The sequence below is a fragment of the Lagopus leucura genome, unplaced genomic scaffold (assembly GCF_019238085.1).
Source record: "Lagopus leucura isolate 7727_CA_CO unplaced genomic scaffold, USGS_WTPT01 Super-Scaffold_100004, whole genome shotgun sequence".
Taxonomy (NCBI): Eukaryota; Metazoa; Chordata; class Aves; order Galliformes; family Phasianidae; genus Lagopus; species Lagopus leucura.
In genome coordinates this window covers 14,138,450-14,152,353 of record NW_024962264.1, presented here as the reverse complement: position 1 = coordinate 14,152,353, position 13,904 = coordinate 14,138,450, and the positions used below count along the sequence as shown (strand labels likewise).

Sequence of the window (13,904 nt, the reverse complement as noted above, 5' to 3'; positions counted from 1 at the left end):
GGTGGCTGTACAACAGCCTTGTGCATGATACGTAATAGCTAAGCCTTTTCTGCTCATGCTGAGTAGCGTATTAGTTGTGGGGTAGAATTCCCTGAGGGTGTTAGAATTGTTTTATTAGTTCAAATGAATTTTCTGGTTTGATGGCCTTTCTTAGACTCAAAAGGTTTTTGACAGATCATTTAGCAAATTGATAGTTAGAATTGATGTCTTTTTTTTATTATTTTATTTTATTTTATTTTCCCTTTTGGGAAATGTGTGCTCTTCACAAATGCTTAGGAAGGATTCACAGTCCTTGATTGCTTTTTTTTTTTTACTGTCAGGAGGTGCATGTGTTTTATACACCCTGTAGCGGTATTATATATGGCTTACTCTGTTTTTATAATACCCTGGAAGTCTCCTTCCTAGTACCATCAGTGTGTTAGAGCTTTGCCTCTATTGCTGTGAGTTGCATCTCATTAAGTTGTTTTAGGGTTTGGGAGTTTCTTTGTCTTTAAGTGGATAAAAGTGATGGGAAAACCGAGTTATGTTTAGAGATGTAAGCCTCACCTCTTTATTCTTGGTGATGAACACCTAACCCATCTGAAGAGATCTTAATTAAAAGAACCGAGATGAGCTTGGTATTTCCTAGAGCAGTGATTCCAGCTAGGCTACTGTGTTCATCCTTAACTTTCCCAATCGTGTGAAAGGATAGGCACTTAATAAGAGACCTTTTGTGCTTAATTTCTTATGATGATAGCACTGCATCGTTCAGGTATGTTTATTTAGCTCCGCGCTTTGTGGTTGACTGTTTTCCATATTCACTGTTACTCACGCAGCATTTGGTGGTGTTGGTTCTCTCTAACATCTCATTAATCTTCCATCTGCTATAGAACTCATTTTCCCCGTGAGGTATTCTGTTACCTTACCAAGGTTTTACATCTTCAAACTTCCAGCAGTTCAGACTTCTATGGTTTCTGCTGTTGTTTTGTTATTTTTCTAGAACAGGGTTTAATTCTGTCTTGAGCCTTAGAGGTTTTTCTAGCCTTGGTGATCCTAGAGTTCAGAAAGCTGCTGCTGAATAATAGTCATTTCTTTTTATTGACTGTTTGAGGATAAACTTGCTGAAAAGTGTCTGGAATCTTTCTAAAATACTCAATTAAGTTAATGTGCTTTTGTAGTACAGAAGAGCTGTTCTGAATCCTGTGTTTTGACCACAGCGAATTGCTCCTTCCATATAATCCAGGAATGGTTCTTACTTCATGTACGTAGGCACAAATATCAGATCATTAATCACTGAAGTAGCGGTAATTGCCTGTTAACTTTGCCTTTCACTGAGGTCCCTCTTCTGGGTTATTTAACAAAATATGGACATAACGCTGCAAAGTCAAACCACATCCTCCATTTTCCTCCTGCACTTCTGTTGATTGGAGCGGGTGCGTTGCTCTTTGATGGAAGCAGCTTTGGGTAGTTCAGTGTTGTGTCTTGGCATTGTGAAGGGCATTGATATTTTGCTTTAAGTGCAGCAGAAGCAGAGCTGAGGCTTTTCTTCAAGATTCTGTAAGTAGTTAAATTTCATACTGTCACAGACTGAATATTTTTCTGTGATTTGACTGACTCCTGTAATTTCGTGTGCTTTTTTGTCCGATGGTAGTTATATGAATCTGTGAATGCGTGCCTTATAGTTGGGCTTTGTTTATTCAGTGAGTAGATGTTTTCCCTATTGAAGTGAAGCTCTTGCCAAAGGTTACCTGTTAGCTACGGTTACAGGGCTCAGCCAGTAGTAAAATTTGAGTCCCATGAGAAATTCCTCCACCTTTTCCTCGTAGTATTATGTATGGTCAGTTTACACTGCTCAGAAAATACAACAGTCCCTTTAGTAAGTCACTAAAATACCACGTTTTCACTGTGCATTCACCAGTGTTATGTTCAAGGAAACAGCTATTGCAGAACTGTATAAAAAACAAAACAAAACAAAAACCCACTTTCTTTCCTTTATCAGTGTAGGAAGTTATCGAGGTGGATAAGCTACTCAGTATAATAAATTCCTGAGGAAGCCTGGCTGTGTTCGAGTTGTCCCTTCACAGAATCGTAGAATGACTTGGGTTGGAAAGGACCTCAAGGATCATGAACTTCCACCCCCCCCTGCCACAGGCAGGGCCACAAGTCTCCCCGTTTAATACCAGACCGGGCTGCCCAGGGCCCCATCCATGCTGGCCTTAAACACCTCCAGGGATGGGGCATCCACAACCTTTCTGGGCAGCCTGTTCCAGCACCTCATCACTCTCTTGGTAAAGAACTTCCCCCTGGTATCCAACCTAAATCTTCCCTCCTTCAACTGAAAACCATTTCCCCTTGACCTGTGGTTATCTACCCTTGTAAAGAGTAGACTCACCTCCATATGTCCTTTACATATGGAGGTTTTGCATAGTGTGCTTTCATGGAGCTCTTGAAAAAGAAACACAACAGCAACAACAAACAAACAAAAAAAAAACACACAAAAGTTCTGTAACTTCAGAAGTGGTAACATTTGACTCTTCACATTGCATCCAATAGTTAATTAATGCAGTGCTCTAGCCCACGTGTATTGGGTCCAAAATCAGAAATAGACATTTAAGACTCTGTTTTGATGTCTGTCATCAGATGACCCAGTAAAGAAATAGAAATAGCACTTACATAGCCGTTATTTGACTTCTCACCATTGCAGTTTCTATGTGGCATGAAAGAGATGTGTGCATTTCCTGGGAATCACAGTGCTGAAGCTTCTGTATTTTTTTAATAACTGTGAAACACAGGCACTTAGGAAAAGTGATGGCAGCAATTCAGAAATCTTTCAAATCATCAGCCTTTGTATTGAAACACTAATGTTTGTCTAAACAAATTTTTGTGGGTGTGTTCTGACCTCAGAAAAGAAGTTTTTGTAGCGGGTTGCTGATTCGGTTTTGACCATTATGCAAATTCTGTGAAACAGGTGTTATTCACTGCTCAGTTTTGGAGTGGATTTTAATGGGGCAGATCCTTTAATGTATTACTAACTGAACAGGGATGACAAAAGTGCAGCTACAACGTCATGAATTCTTCTGATGACTTCATGGTGTCTTTCAAGTGAAAGTCTTGGGGAGAGAGCTTATCCCATCCTGAGCAGTGCATCTTTTGAAGAGGTCTGTCTGATCCAGGAGAGGATTCTGCAGGGTGATGTGATTGTTGCTTTTATGATCTGCAAACTTAACCTCCTACTCATAGTGTTTCTGTGCACAGGCAGAGAAGAGATGAGCAGTGTAGGAAGGTTTTTGAATTGATCCTGCTTTGTTTGTCTGCTATTAATACCCAGAGTTGCCAAGTTCAGCCTTTAGAGTTCCCCTGGTAGTTCCTGGCTTCCCACTCATCACAGGCATTGTTACAAGTCCTTAATTTCCTTACCTAATAAGAATTTATTGACACTTTTTTTTTCTTTTTTTTTTTTTTTTTTGCTACTGCTGTGTAATTGGCAGTGGAAAATACCTTCTGTACCTATAAATCTTGCTAAATTTAAAATGAGTTGATTTTCGCAGTTACAAATACACTCTGGTGTCTACTTTGTCAATGGAGTGTAGTTTCTTCCTTTCTCTTTTTCCTTTCCTCCTGTTGCAGTATTTGTGAAAGCTGACAGAGTCTGTGTCACAGAATTTCAAGGCAAAAAGGTATAATTTGTTTGGAACATAATGATTCCGCAGACAAAAATTGTCCAACCACCCTGGCTGAGAAGGAGAGCAGCATGTTTTTGGTGGCTGCACTGACCTGGCATGTCAATTTCTATTTTGAAAAGCCTTGCTCTAGGTAGAACTGGATAACCAGTATAGGTAATGAGAATGTGAATACATTGAACTCAAAGATTACATCTCAGGCTATGAACAGACACCTCATTAGATACTATTAGCCTGCAGAAAGTGCATTATTGATGTTCAGAAGCAAGCATGGTACAAGATGGCTGTGTTCAAATGCTGGGTGGAAGGCTGTAAGTGCAGTGCAGCCAATGCATATGTCATTAGAGATAGGATAACAGAGAAGCCACAACAGAAGTTGAAGACTGAATAGCTTCTATTTTCTGGTTCATTTTGAAAGAGTCTTTTTCAGGTTTGCTCTAGAAGCCCAGCTCTGGTTTACCTTACTCGTATGATCGTACTGGAGTAAATAGGCCTAGTTGGGTGTGCTGAGAGCAAGGAAGCTGCAAATGATCTTTTCTGTATTCTAGGTCTGTCCACCTGGTCCCAGCATTCCAGATCTCACCGTCGGAGGTCTTCATGTTCCAGACAAGAAGATAGAAAACCTTCTGAGGTATTTCTGGAATATGATTGCCATTTTGTTGCACCTACCAAATAAAAAGTGCATGTGTGTTCTGGGCATGTATCCGTGTCTTCTGAATTGTGCTTTATTTTCTTGCTGCTCCATTTCAACTGGCACTTAGTGCCCCCTCCTTTGCCTTTTTATTTCTGGTCAGGAGATGACAGAGCTCAGCTGCCAGCACCAGTGCCTGTCAGAGGATTTTGACATAGTCTGACATCCGTTCAACATAGCTGTAGAGTACTCTAGTGTTTTGGGCATCAGAATTGCCAGTGAAACTTTATCTTAGGTGCGCTTATTTTATAGATTGTACTGGGTCTTGATATGTGGTCGTTGTTAATGTGCTTGTCAAATCTGCTTCCTGATGGTTTTGTCTTCCATTGTGCTTTTAAGAAGTCGGATCAAGGGAGATAAAAATGGTTTTGAGTTTCCTTGGATAGATCAACTGTTAGTAACACGTAAATGGGATCCAATTCATTATGTATCTCCCTATCTTCACGCTAATACTGCATTGCAAACTCTGCAGAGGCTGCGAAGAAAGCATTAGATTTAGGAGACAGGATTTCTCGATTCAACTTACTTGCCTGATAACAAGTATTTTTGATTGATTAGCAAGTGTTTGGTGTAAAGAAACATGCTCTGTTAATCTCCCTGCAATACTCTAGCAAAATCCAGGAGAAGAGATTTCAAAGGAAGAATCTCCTTCATTCCTTGTTGTGCTACTTGGCTTTTGATCTTCATTTTATTTGGACTTTGATTTGATTTTTCTTTCATTTTTATTTTTTTATTGCTGACTGTTAACAGCTTCTTTATTTTTGTGAATGTGCAGAGCTCTGGAAATTCACCAGAGCCGTCAGTTGGTTTGCTTTCCTTAATTATCTTTTGTACATAAACTTAGACTCATTTTTGAGAACTAATCCATGAAACACTATGAAGAAATAGTTTCAGATAACCAGAGATCTTGCTGTTGTTTTTGTGTGCCTGTAATCCTGTTTCTCCTCTCCCTTTCCTTGTGTTTCTTGTCATTATCTTTCCAGTTTTGTGCTGTTTTCTCTTAGTCTGGATGGACTTCCATATACTTCCTTCATATACTTTTTCATATATTAGCTCAGTTTCACAGCCGTCTCACCTTCTCTTCCCCTGCTTTGCCATAGCACACTATTTTAATGGTAAGTGTGCTGGCAGAAAGGTGGTGCTTGCTAAACTCCCTGGGTGAAATCGTGGTCTCACTGAAGTTGACAGCAAAATTCCCATTGACTTCAGTATGGTCAGAATTTCACCCTTCAGCTTTGAAGTGTTCTGTGCTGCTGAGGGCCAAGCGCTCCAGTGAGCTCTGCTTTGCTCCAGGCAGTCTGATTTCATCAGAAATTAGAGCAGAAAGAATGGTGTTACAGGGCCACTGGCTTGGGAAGGAGATTCTTGGCTGTCAAGTACCGTGTTAGCATCTCTCTTGAGAGAGCTTTGTGAGAAGTTTATCTGAGAGCTCGAGTTGCTTTGCCTCTTGGATTGAGCAAGGTTTGCACCCCATTTTATATTTCTTACTCTTCCTTTCATTTGATGGCATTTATTCAAATAACTTTGAAGTGCAGGATCCCCTGACCAGCTCTGCATGCTCGTTATGTGAGACTGTTAGCTTTGTGGATTATTTTTCGTTTCTTGTTTACGGCCTCATAGGACTTGTGTTTTAAACACTCAGTTTACATCGTTACCTGTGCTTACCTCTTATTTCATACAGTAATATTAGTCTTCACTTTTAAGGATGGCAGGCTTTTTGACCACGCCAAGAGAAATGCTGAGAAAAATGTAATTTTCCTGCTATTTTAATGATAAGGGCAGAGCAGAAATGTACTGAGAGAGAAGTGGGGAGTACATGAGTATTGGGAAGGAGAAGAGTGTTGAGATAGGCTGCATTGTGAGACAAATCATACTTGTAAATAGTCTTGAAAGTCTGACTAGCCATCAGGTTTGTTGTTCCCCTAAAATACTTCTCCTACTAGGTAATCTGTAGAGATTTCAGGGGTGTGACCAGTGTGTGACAGAAGTTGCTGTCCTTGGGAGGCCTGTCTAATTAGCATGGTGTGTAGCTGTGGCACTTCTGCAGCCATATGCATTCCGGCAGCTGGCTGGAATTAGTGTAAAACCACTATTAGTTTGGGACTGGTTGGAGGCCCAGGAGGTTGTCACTTTGCTCTGTTAGCAGTCCCATAAGAGAGTCCAGGAGTACTTTCCTTTTAAAACTGTGCAGCGTGGGGCTGGATAGATGTTTACTGTCTTCTTGTCCCCACGGTGCTCATTTTTGGTCACTTGGTTGCTTTTAAATCCTTTCCTTTGAATGCAACATTTAATAGTAAAAAGCTTGCAGTGCTGTGGAGGTAAGGAGTGCTGAGTGCTGTTGCTGTCATTGACTGCAGCCTTGTCTTGCAGGGAGAGCAGGGTGGGGAGAGCTGGAAGATGGACAGACAAGTACAGACTTGCAGTTCTGATTCCTGTGATAACATCCTTTGCTTTCTGAAGTGCTCACAAGCAGTGGTGAACTAGCTGGGGCTGAAGCTGCCACAGCAGTGGTGTACCATGCCTGCTGAGGAGCGGATCTCTTTGATTTCACTCTGTGGCTCGTGGAAGATGTTATCACTGCTTGCAAATGACCCAAAGTTGGCTAAGATACTGCTAGGTTTAGAGGTGGATGCTTTCTCTAAGGCAAATGACAGCTTTGGTGCAGAGGTATCTGTAGCTGACAGAATAACAAGCGTGTCTGGTGAACATCAAGCTACCACCAGAATTCAAATCTGGGATTATTTTGTTGATCTTTTGGGTTGTTACTTTAAATGCTGACAAGTGTATGGGGCAAGAGTCATTTAAATAAGGCAAGAGTCATCTTGGTAGAATTTCCTCTTGTATCTGGTCATGGTGGAGTCATGCCTTGATTTCTATCGCAGGGAATTTCTAGAATGCCTTTGGATTAGTCAGAGCTCCAATAGTTGTGGGTTTTTTTGTTTGTTTTTTTTTGGTTGTGTTTTTTTTTTTTTTTTTTTTTTTTAGAGGTAGTTTGAGCAAAATTGAGTCTTCCTTATGCTGGTGATCTGAGACTAAAAGCTCCTGTGGTGTTTTATTGCAGTCAAGTTGGGTAGCATCATTCAGCATCAGTGTGGGGGGGAACACAGGACTCACAGAGAAAGTAGCTGAAGTCATTTGCACCTTTTGCTACCCCTTTCTCTGCAATAAAGCTCAACTTCTGTCCTGCAGTGGGAGGGGTTAGTTGACTTTTGATACAGTGACCTTATTATGCGCTGTGCTCCATGGTTACCCTGGAGCTGTGAATCATAGAGTGTAAATATCAAATGTCAGTGTCTCTATTTTTCTCTCTTGGTCACTCTCTTTGCAGGTGTTCAGAACGGACCTGATCACTGCCATGAAGTTACATGACTCCTTCCAGCTGAACCCTGATGAATACTATGTGCTGGCAGACCCCTGGAGGCAGGAGTGGGAAAAGGGAGTGCAGGTGCCAGTTAGCCCAGGGACCATCCCAGAACCAGTAGCCAGGTATAGTTTGGAGGAATGAAAACAAATACCTATTTATGCTAGCAGCTTGTGTCTATGTTGCCTTGGCTTTTTGAGCTTTGTTTCACTTATCTAGCAAGGAAGAACAACGTGTCTCAGCTTTTTGAATGGTTACAGCAGTCAAGAATTGGGTCTCTTTTGCCAATGTGTTGAAATACTAATGTCAGAGAAATATTTTTGGCCTGATGTTAGGATGAAGGGTGATGACAGAGCCTTAAAAATACTTTCCAGTTTTAAACCCAGGCATGATCTCATTCAGCACTGCTGGGAATTCCTCGTATGATGTGTCCTGTGCTTACTCCCAAGCCGTAGGTTTCTTTTCAAGGTAAAATTAGGCAAGCCAAATTTAAGGGCTAGAGAAAATACAGCATTTTTCTTGCTGTTTTAAATATTTTTGGGGTCATTTTATTTACTGACTTAGAACATTGTTCATTTTAGTTGCTGTAAGAACCATCCAGATGTGCACGTAACAATATGTTAATGTGAGATATTCCTGCTCTTGTCTGAGAAACCTGTATTTACTTTCCCTTGTTTGTTATGCTTAGAAGTTTACTTTTTCAGGTGAAACAATCCACTTGTAAGGGCAGGAGCATTTTGCAGCCATGTGTCTGTTTTATGCTTAGTTAGGACAGGAGTTAGAAGTGAGGAAAGGATTATTGCCATTTACGCAAGCTAGATCTCTGAGTAAGTCTAGTCTGGTGCATGAGGCATTACTAAGTGACACACCAGTGCCAACAGGGCCAGAACAGTCTATGACATGCAGCAAAAAAATGTTTTGGATACAACTTCTATTAAGGCTTTGTCTGGCAGCTTTAGCATTGGAGTAGTGGAACTACAGGAACATTTGTTAGTACCTCCTGCATTCTCTGCACAAACCTGTATGTAGACCACTGCACAGCTCCACCAGGCCTGTACAGTAAAGAAAACTTGTCTGCATAACAGATGAACCCTTTCCTTCTTCCACCTTCTGAAGAATCAGGCCTGGGGCTCTGAGGAAAGTTCAGCACTGAGAGGAGAACTCAGAACTTCCCCATCTGCTGTGTACTTCAGGGCATAGCAGCATTTAGTTCCCCCCCACACTTGCCCCTTGCTCCACACTGATCTCACCCACCACCTGCCTAAATGTCCACACTTTGTACAAGCGTGCTCACGTTCTCACTGTGTTTTCTTAGAAGCATTTTCCAAGCCTGCAGGGAGGCTAGGAGACCAGTGGGCTTTATTAAAAGGAGACCTTCCCAGGTGTTCACCAACATATATCTGTCTTAAATTTGAAGAGGTAGTTTGGTGGTTCTGTCAGGTCCGGGTGCTCACTGAAGACGGAGCCAGTCTCTGAAGGGCCAACAGAGAGTGGGTTCTGGAAAGGGGAAAGGAAAACAGGGTTCCCAGAAGTTTGATGCCAGCGTGGAAGGCACTGCTTTTTTTTTTTTTTTTTTTTTTTGGTGCTGAGCTGTCTTGAATGTTTGTGTTGGTGAATACCTGCTGTACAGTGGCCTTCTGATGCCTGAGAACTATCCTGTTTGTCCTCTCATGACATATTTGGGAAGCCCTGCCATAGTAATGCTGGAGTGTGGAACTGTTTGGTGCGTAACTGTGGGAGGGAGGGTTGAGATTACTATACTTTGGATCAGCAGTAGTCAAACAGTACCTGGTGCAGAACAGAAGGAAAATACAGCACAGAGTTTGGTCAGGGTGGTAAGAGAAGCGAGAACATGTGGGGCTTCAGTGCATGCATGTGCTGAGACACAAGATTAATTTCAGTATCCTTTAGGTATGTCACAACTTTTCTAGTTCTTCCTTCCACAAAAATAAAGAGATGAAGGTGGTCTGTTTTAAGGCCAAATTACCTTTGCTTGTTTCTTTTGTGCCACTACAGTGTCATCTAGTTGATATGTGCAGCATGCTGCCCAGAGGTTGTAATTTTGGTGTAGAGAGGTACTCAGGAAGGAATTTATGGTACAGAAGATTCAATGAGCAGTACTTAGTTTAAAATAAATTCTCCATCAGATGTAGTAGCTTGTAATATTTTAATACTGCAGAGTATAACCAGGGATAGTCCTGGCAATGCTGTTAGCCTGGCAAAATCATTCAGGTTCTTATTCTGCCACAAATCCCTTCTGCACCATATAAGCTCAGAATTCAGCACGGGGCTCGTGTCTGTGATTTCTCAGATTTATTATCTGAATTAAACTAGGTGGGGGGAAGAATTAGGGCTTTGCAGGAGACTGAAATAGGTAGAGAGTTCATAGAGATCTGTATGTGCAGATAGACTGATCGCAGAGCAGGAGATCTTTCTACTGTAAGGGCCACAGCTGGGAGCAAAATAGAGGAGCAAAAGGACATCCTCCTTGCTGTGAAGCTTAGGCTGTTGTCAGCAGAAAGCTCTGACTGCACCTTGTTGCCGTCTCTCATGTAGGACTGGAGTACAGAGGAGGTCCTCAATACCAGTGCTGCATGAGGAATTTATTTTGGTATGTGCATATAACTTAGAGAAGGTGCAGCATCCTCTGCTGGGAGGACCACGTTGTGGCTGAACTGACAGAGTTGCCTGGAAGTTAGGAGGCAAATCTACAGCTTGCTGGAAGAACAGCTACTGTCCTTTGCAAATGGCGTTTTTGCCCACTGCTCCTGACTTTGTGAAATTGCAGTACTTCAGGAATCTGATGTAAAATAAGTTATGTGCTGTAGGTATTTTCCTGTCTCCAGAACCAATACGTGCTGTTAAGCAAAATTTCAGTTGGCTTGCAGCTCAGATACACTCACATGTTTTATTTGTTGGTCAACTGGAGCCTCCAGATCCTCAGGGGAGATAGGATTCAGTGGCTACTGCTTAATACTTGCAGAAAAGGGTTTCGTGCAGCATGGGATTAGTGACTGTGAAAGAGGAAATGCAGAGCCAGGATGCCAGAGCTTGGATCTACTTGGGTAAGTGAAGGGAAGGCTGTTGCGAATTGCTGATTCTCTGAGGAAAGTTCTTCAGAATTTCAAAAAGATGGCGATGCTGTTGCTACACACACATCCCAAACACCCAAGAAGCAATATACCATGGAAATTAATGTCTTTATTTGTAGTTGGTTGGTAGTTAGCAAATGGATTTTGAAGTCCTGAAACAGTTTAACACATGTATATGGCAACCACTACTACATAAATACAGCATCTACTCTAGCTTTAAAGGAGCATGAATTTCAGGTAAGAGTAGCTGAGTTCTGTCTTCCAGAGTTTTCACTGCATTTATAGTTCTGGAAACAAAATGGATTTCTAATCAACTCCAGTTAATTTCTAATAATATTGCAAATCCTTTACAAAATTGTTACATTCTGTTTTCTGTTCCTTTCTCAGTGGTGCAAGATAGGCTTAGAAGATTGCTGTTGATTGTTAGCCACTTAGAATGAGGCATTGGGAATTCTTTAGAAATGGGTTGTTCAGCACCCCACCAATCTAGTGTGTGCTTGTCTCTTTGTTTTAGGATTGTGTCTGAGACAAAAGCTGTCACATTTACACGTCCCCGCAAGTATATTTCTTCATCAGGCACGAAGCCTCCAGAGCTGGGTTATGTTGACATTCGCACGTTAGCTGACAGCGTGTGCCGCTACGACCTCAGTGACGTGGATGTGGCATGGCTGCAACTTGCCAATGAAGAATTCAAGGAAATGGGTGAGCAGTGAGCATTTGTGCGGGTTTTATTTTTTGTTTTCATTTTTGTTTTGTCTCAAAGCTGGCAAGCTTGAGAAGAATTTTAAGAGGGGTTGGTGGTGGAAAGAGGTGATAAGAAGTCTGAGAAGCAGCTAATCACCACCTTGGGGTAGCTGCAGTCCTGATGTAATTAAGCCCTAATATGTGTGTCTTCATAACCACCGAATTGTATCTGCTCAGACCAGATCAGAATCTGGCCACATGGTCTTCTATGGTACTTACTGTTTCACAAGGGAATTTTCATGTAATTTATATTTTGCCATCAAGGCTAGCAATCCATGCAGCATTAATCATGTATTTTTCTCTGCAATATCCCTGGCCTCATTTTCAGCTAGTGATGTTCAGTGCAAAGAAAGTAGACAAGGAGTCTTAGGAGGTACAGCATACTTAGGTCAGTTGATCACACAGGAGATTAAGCAATAAAGAGTTCTTGCAGTGGTTTATTTGAGGTTCTTCCCGAACCTTGCTTTGTGTGCTCCAGTTTTGAATCATGAAGAGAAACTGTCACGGGGGGAGCAAACGTTGCCTTTCTAGGGGATAGGTTGTGTGGAGGAAGGCGCAGGGAAGGAACAAGGTTACTTATTTGAAAGATGAGTGCTTCTTGAGTGGATTTCGCTACAATTGGAGAGTCCCCAAATCGGCGCAGGACTTTTACTATATTGTTGACAAGGGAAAAGATCCTGTGACAGGTGGAAGAGGTTTGGATATGCTGTTAAACACTGCTGAGTTGTCTTTGCATTGTGGCAGTTCCCTGCTTTGCCTAGTCTCAGGAGTTAACATGGCTTGAGCCCGGGTGTGGCATAGCTCAAGACCTGGTAAGCCACAAAAATGGCCATTTATAACTTCTTGAAAGTCTTTCCTTTTTAAACCCACATATGGAAGAAACAGATGAGCCAGACTGGACCTATTCTCTTAAGCCTTTTTTTTCAGGTCTCTGTTCAGGTTTGGCACTGAACTTGGAAAATTAAAAATATTAATAATGAAGAAGTTTGTCTAAGAGCTTAGGTTACTTTTCCAGGTACCATCAGGAAGGCAGCAGCAGCGTCTAACTTCTTATAAAGAGAATTTGAAAGTATGTTGTGTGATTTGTAATTGATACCCATCTATGCAATACAGATAATGTACCTTATTCTTGCCAAAACCAGAGGAGATCTACCAAGGTGTTAAACTGAGGGTGATAGCAGTTGTGATGAAAGTGCACAGGAGGGGCTCTCTGTCATGCAGATCCTGTACCTGTACTTGAAGCTCATAGTACACCACAGATAGTTTCCCTACACGTAGGACCAAGATGGAAGCTGTCAGAAACACCCTGCTTGCAGTGTGGGTGTGAGGTGCTGCAGCAGATAGCTCTTCACATGTGGACACATCATACTTGGGCATTAAAAAGTGAACTACTTCCTGATGTGCAATTGTAGCCCTTGCTTGATGGTGTCCCTGCAGCTATGAGCTCCCGGTGTTTTCTTTGAAATCTGCAGTGTTTCAGGTATTGAAAACATATAATATTTCTTTAAAAAGCTGTATGTAAACCTTGGAAATGAAGCCACAGCACCTTCATTCCTTTCTTATAAGTCTTACCAATTACAGTCAGTGATGTCTCTCTGAGTTTTATATTTTTGTAAAGCAGTAGTAATTATGAAGTTAAAATTTACTTGCAAACTTGTCTAACTCCCGTGATAGCCTGCTTTGCCTTTGTAACATCTCTGGGCTGCAGGGCAATGCTCACTTGTTCATCAGTGGGATTTGGGGTGTTCCCGTTTGCTGCCTTCCAGCTTCTCAGTCAGTGTAGTAGGAAATGCACTGAACTCTGCCACAGGTTTTTACCTGTCCATAAGGGAGGTGGATGTACTTCGGTAGAGTATTCCTTTTCCAACCTGAGATCTAGGGAGGTATTTTTCTTCTCCAGCGTGTGGCTCAGATATTCACAAGGAGAGCTGAAAGGAGGATTTTCATGTTAAAGCACACATTGTGAGGTTATTATCTTCTGTATGTCTCAGTGAGTGTTAGGCATTAGGAGCTGGACAAAGCAGGATGTCATCCTAAGCCTAGGCTTCATTGTAGTGACTGAATAACTTGGAAATTCTTGTTCTAAACTGACTTTGCAAGGTGAAAATGAGTACTTTTAATAATGCAGCTTTCTCAGTTTCACATGTGTTTGTGTGTCATGTTTTTGTGGTAAAGCTTGGTGTATTACCAACTTTGGAAGTATTACATCTGTCTCTCATGGCAAGTGAGAAATGCAAGACAGAGGAGGAGCACTGACTGGGCCAGAACTCTTATTCTTTTTTTTCTTTTTTTTCTTTTTTTTCTTTTTTTTCTTTTTTTTCTTTTTTTTCTTTTTTTTCTTTTTTTTCTTTTTTTTT

The 13,904-nt window shown here is 41.5% G+C and overlaps 1 protein-coding gene across 5 annotated transcripts in view; it reads left to right on the top strand.

The window, feature by feature from the left end:
• The window catches only part of JADE1 (jade family PHD finger 1), a 52,591-nt gene that overhangs the window by 22,136 nt on the left and 16,551 nt on the right, over positions 1 to 13,904 (top strand). For all 5 annotated transcript variants that reach the window (XM_042870524.1, XM_042870527.1, XM_042870528.1 and 2 more), the window contains exons 3-5: positions 4,208 to 4,290; positions 7,679 to 7,836; positions 11,318 to 11,505. In XM_042870524.1, coding sequence (XP_042726458.1) covers positions 4,208 to 4,290; positions 7,679 to 7,836; positions 11,318 to 11,505 — 429 coding nt within the window. The remainder of the gene's footprint in view (positions 1 to 4,207; positions 4,291 to 7,678; positions 7,837 to 11,317; positions 11,506 to 13,904) is intronic.